This window comes from Chrysemys picta, unplaced genomic scaffold (genome assembly GCF_011386835.1).
Source record: "Chrysemys picta bellii isolate R12L10 unplaced genomic scaffold, ASM1138683v2 scaf252, whole genome shotgun sequence".
Classification (NCBI taxonomy): Eukaryota; Metazoa; Chordata; order Testudines; family Emydidae; genus Chrysemys; species Chrysemys picta.
Genome location: NW_027052959.1, coordinates 81,335 through 87,000, shown reverse-complemented (window position 1 = coordinate 87,000; position 5,666 = coordinate 81,335). Strand labels below are relative to the sequence as shown.

The following is a 5,666-nucleotide window of genomic DNA, read 5'->3' as shown; positions in this document are numbered from 1 at the left end:
CCTTTGCGTGGGCTGCACTGAACATGGTGTATCCACCCCCCCAACAAAACTACCAGCTCTTCCGATAGGGGCTCTTACAACAGGATTGATTCCAAGAGCAGGAGAGTCAGGATCAGGCAGGAGAGAGAGAGACTCTGTGTGTGTGGGGGTGTGTGTGTGTGTGTGTGTGTATGTGTGTGTACTCACAAGAAGAGAATCCATTTGTTCATGCCCTCAATTTCAGACAGGCTCTCGGTCTCTGAACCCCCTTCCTCTGATGGCAGCATCCCTATGAAAGAGAGAGATCTTCAGTGAGCTGGGGACCCCCTCAAGAGACACATGGGGACATCGGCAATGGATTCCCACTGGAGAGGGAAGGGGAACTCTAAGGGTATGTCCACACTGCAATCGGAGGTGTGATCGCAGCTTGTGCAGATGCACCCGAGAGCACTTTAATCTCGTTAGCTCCGATACTGGAGCGGTGAAATCGGCGTATAATCACTCACAGGGCTATTGCGGCTTCACCGGCTCTGGTGACCGAGCTGGCTAGATGAAAGTGATTGCAGCGTAGCTATACCCTGAGAAGCACATCTGCAAAGGAAGGGTTCCCATCTAATAACTCCCTAAGAGATACAAACCTCCTCAAGAGACACGTCCGCACTCAAGAGAACAAGTTTGGGAAGGAGGTTTTTTTTGGCATCGTAATGTGCGAAGAAACGGAGCAATACTAGACACCGCGGGAGTGTAACCGGTGGCAATAGAGAGCAGGGGACCAGCGATGGCGTTCAGAATTCTGATCATTACATATAGCTCCACAGCTGTGTAAAATGCCCCACAGAGTAAACAAAGAGCCAAGGGATTATATCCAATCACATAACAGCATCCCAGGGAGGTAATGGGGAAGGGGGGCCAATAACTCTCTTCTATAGCAACTTCCACTTCAGGTTCTCAAAAGCCCTTAGCAAATGTGATTAATTTCAGCCCCAAATGGGCAAGTGTTAGTACATCCCACTACACATGGGAAACAGAGGCACGGATTGGTGAAGTGACTTGCCCGAGGTCACCCAGTGTGTCAGTGGCAGAGCCAGGAACAGCCTACGGGCTTCCCAAGGCCTTGGCCTGTCCTATGCCATAGGACGGTCTTTCCTCTCCAAAAACTCTTCATCTCTGGCGAGTCTGAAGCAGCTTCTAATCCTTGAACCTGGATAATGTCAAGGGAGGGGCAGCCTCCCTCAATGAGTAAACTAGGAGCAAGTGCACACCTTCTCCCGGCCTCCCACCCCGCTCATCCCACAGACACCCACCCCCCACCCCCGGTGGAGGATTTAACCATTCTCCAGAAGCGAGAGGCTTTGCCCAGGTGAGGATGGTACCTTCTCCCCTGGCCCGGTGGCTGTCCATGACTTCGGCATGGGTGATCCAGTCCATGTAGCCCTTCAGATCCTCCTCCAGCTGCTGCTTCTCTCGCAGCTTCTGGAACGTGTCCCGTGACTTGGCCTTCTCAGGCTCCTTGGTGAACTCCCTGGAACAAACGCAGACGGTTGGCATGAGGCCAATGGAGAGGGGGCTCTGCGGGCAGCTTCAATCCAGACCTTGCTCATGGGACACACTCATCAAGTGTGTGCCACGTCCTATTCTAGTGGCTAGTCCCCAGAGAGGACAAGAGCCTACTACTGCTGCCAGCTGGTGGAATTACTCCTTTAACTCAACTGAAGACTGAGAATGGATCAGTCCTGCCTTTTACCTTGGTTATATAATACAAAATTGCGGGGGAAGGGGGAGGAATACAGACCTAATAACAGGAAATGCTTCCCTATTCCCCATTTTTTATCATCCTGTGGAACTCCTTGCCACAGGACACCACAGAACCAACTACTACAGCTAGATTGTAAAGAGGGCAGGTTAACATTAGGAGCACTAATGGCTGTCCCCACTGCTGCTGTTGAGGCACACAGGAGTATCCGATACTGGAAAGCCTTGAGAAAATCATAACAGAGTGTCAGAGCTAAAGGGGAAGCTCACGCAGCTGGAGGGTGCAGAGAGATTGCCAGCTGTGCCCATTTTCCCACATTCTCCATAGTAAAGGTGACCTGTCAAGGGGGAAAAACATTGGGCTTGGCCTTTTTTTGCTCCCTTCTGAGGGATAAAGCAGGCCTGGAAAGGACGGGTGGATTTGTTTTCAGTGGTATTTTACCCGTTTGCTTTAATTCATGTCTTGGCTATGCTGGAAGACTCGAGGACTAGTAAGATTGTGACACTGCAGGGACCAAGGAAGTGACACCTGGTTAACTGAGAAGGGAAGGGAATTTTACAGGGACTATTTAAAACTGCTGTTGGGGCAGGGACTGTCTTTTTGTTCTGTGTTTGCACAGCACCTAGCACCATGGGGTCCTGGGCCAGAATGGGGGCTGCTAGGTGCTACCACAATACAACTGAATAATTACAATGTGTTCATTGTCTGGTTTTGTTAAGACTGGGGAGAAAAGCTCTCTGTGTTAAGAATTCCACCATCCTGTCCCTTCAATTAAGGGCTGATAGCGCCCCTGCTCCACATTCCTGAGTCATCCAAAGAGTTCTCCAAGAGAAAAGGGAAGACAAGGCTTGATAGCCTTGATAGCCAAGGTACCAAGGAAGAAGGGAAGAAAAAGGTTAAAAACCCCCTTCAGACTTTCTGTTCATATCCCCAAACTCAATAAGGGCCCGGCCCCTCCCTCAGGGCAGACCCCTGCTGGGACAGATAGAAAGGAGAGCGGCACCATGCAGTCCACACGCCTTACCCGCTGAGCACGCCCAGCACCAGGTTGAGAACGAAGAAAGAGCCCTGCAGAATGAGGCTGACGAAATAGATCCAGGGCCACTCGTTCCCGATGGCGTCGTTCACCTGAGCAGGACAGAGGCAGATGAAGATCCAGGGGGAGAACCAAATCCACCTGGCTCAGGTAAGCCCATTACTGGAGTAGCTGAGCACCTCACAGTCTTTACGCATGGGGAACTGAGACACAGAGCGACTAAGAGACTTGCCCACGGTCACAATGGGAGTCTGTGGCAGAGCAGGGAATTGAACCTGGGTCTCCCAGGTTTCAGACTTGTCCCTACTCATTGACCAGCCTTCCTCCCAGGAACCAGTGGTTAGGGCACTAGTTTAAGGCTTTGAAGACCCAACTCCCTACTCTGCCACAGACTCCTTGTGTGACCTTGAGCAAGTCACTTAGCCTCTGGGTCTCAGCTCCCCATCTGTGCAATGGAGATAATAGCACTGTCCTGCCTGCCTCCCAGGGGGTGAGTGGGGCAGGGGGGGTTAATGACGGTGAAATGCTTTAAGATCTAATGGTGAAAAGCACTGTATAAGAGCTAGGTGGTGGTATTATTAAAAGCCACCAGATACAATATCAGACACTGGCCCAGCAACCTGTGTCTCAAGCTGCCCTCAGCCCACACTCCTGGGAACAAAGGATGCCCAGAAGGGTAACACACCAAGCACTTTCCAGAGGCAGAGGCGGGACTGGAACTCAGCTCTGCAATTCCCAGCCTGTCCCTGAGCCGTCACACCATCCTTCCTCCCCTACCATTCTTCGTGGCTTTGAGGGCAAGTTTATGGTCGCTTATACCTGAGCTCCAGAGCTGAGGAGCCGTCCGAGGACTCGCTCCCACCAGGCTCCTGTCTTTTAAGGCAAGGGTGGGGTTCGTTTGAGAGTCTCAGCGGTACTTGGACAGGGACTCTCTTGGCTAGGCAGGGTTCAAACACTCTGCTGCACTGGCGGGTGCCACCTTCTCCCTGGGAGCTCATTGCTCAGTGGATACATCATCCAGTAGCTGCAGAGTCTGCGGGGCTCGCTGCCCCGGAAGGATCCCCACCATTTGGGAAGCCTGGCCAGCCCAACCCGCTTAGTACCATGTTCTTGTTCAAAGAGCGTGCCGGCGTCTCCTCCCTCGCAGCCAGCGGGCTCAGGCCTTCACCTACCCAGTAGAGGACTTCCGTCCAGCCCTCCATGGTGATGCACTGGTACACAGTCAGCATGGCGAAGCCAAAATTATCAAAATGGGGGATGCCGTTGTTGGGCCCTGGTCACCCACTCCTGCACTCAGTGCCGTTGAGGGTGCAGTGATACCCGTGGCCGGTGGTGGTGCACGGGGATGGCTTCTCCATTTCCCCTTTGGCAATGATATCTGAGGGTGAAACCGAAGCACAGAAGTCAGGCTGAGCAGAGGAGAAGGACAACTACACTCCTGCTGCTGCTTGTGCCTTAGCCCCCAGCCCCACCCAGAGGAGGGCTCTGGCGCAGTGCAATATACCTCCTAGCCACACCATATAGCCATATAATGCCCCCAGCCATGCCATAACCTTCCCAGCCATGCCATACACCTCCCAGCCATGCCATATAGCCATATAACTCCCCCAGCCATGCCATAACCCTCCCAGCCATACCATATAGCCATATAACTCCCCCAGCCATGCCATAACCTTCCCAGCCATACCATATAGCCATATAACTCCCCCAGCCATGCCATAACCCTCCCAGCCACACCATATAGCCATATAATGCCCCCAGATATGCCATATACCTCTCCATCATGCCATATAGCCTTATAATGCCCCCAGCCATGCCATACACCTCCCAGCCATGCCATACACCTCCCCGCCATGCCATGTAGTCATATAACGCCCCCAGATATGGCATACACCTCCCAGCCACGTCATATGGTTATATGGCTATATGGTGTGGCTGGGAGGGTTATGGCATGGCCCCCCCGGCTGGTGGGAGGGTCGCCCACGTTCCAGACCTGTCCCGATGTAGTAGCAAGTCTTGTGCAACTTTCCCTTGAACAGCTCCTGCCTGACGATGGCGTAGATGATGATCATGAAGAGGACCAGTAGGGCGATGTGGAGCAGGGGCACCATGGCCTTGATGATGGAGTTCAGGACCACCTGCAGGACTGCAGCTGAGAGAGAGAGAGAGAGAAGGGTAACAGGTCACACTCACCTCCCCTCCTAACTGGCAGCACGGCGTCTCACAGACACATTGAACCGCTTCGCCACCGCAGCACATGACAGGGAAGAGAGGGAGGGACCTGGGCCCAGCTCTCACTGGTGTCAACCACTAGGCCATCCTTCCTCCCCAGCATGTGTCCCTATATGTCCCAGGAGGGGGGGGGGTGAGAAGGAAAGCCCTGGTGACTGAAATCTCTCAATCCCATTACAGGCAGCAGCAGCTCCAGGCCCCCTCACACTGCCCCAGAGGGATCGGGGAAGGCTGAGTCCCCGCAGTTCATCTCCTTGGGAGATGGTCTCACGATGGGGGCATCTGGCTCCTAGACACTGGGGTGACCCCCACCAGCTCCTTTCACAACAGACTATGGTGGGATTGACACATGCTGGGTCTTGGTGGGTTATATCTCCGCGAGGGGCACTAGCACTGGGACTATCTAGATCAGGGGTGGCCAACCTGTGGCTCCGGAGCCACATGCGGCTCTTCAGAAGTTAACATGCGGCTCCTTGTATAGGCACCGACTCCGGGGCTGGAGCTACCAGCACCAACTTTCCAATGTGCCGGGGGGTGCTCACTGCTCAACCCCTGGCTCTGCCATAGGCCCTGCCCCCTCCCCTGAGCCTGCCGTGCCCTCGCTCTTCCCCCTCCCCCCTAGACAGGGCCAGCTGCAGGCACCAGCTTGTCAATTGATGCAAGAAG

The 5,666-nt window shown here is 53.9% G+C and overlaps 1 protein-coding gene across 1 annotated transcript; it reads right to left on the bottom strand.

The window, feature by feature from the left end:
• Positions 1-186: 186 nt before the first annotated feature.
• On the bottom strand, positions 187-5,082 carry LOC135978422 (voltage-dependent L-type calcium channel subunit alpha-1S-like; the record flags this gene model as incomplete). The annotated part of the gene is made up of 5 exons (XM_065579369.1): positions 4,762-5,082; positions 3,941-4,146; positions 2,757-2,860; positions 1,353-1,501; positions 187-268 (listed from the first exon to the last, which is right to left on the bottom strand). Coding segments are annotated over exons 2-5 (392 nt in total), but the record flags the coding sequence as incomplete, so codon positions are not given.
• Positions 5,083-5,666: the final 584 nt, after the last annotated feature.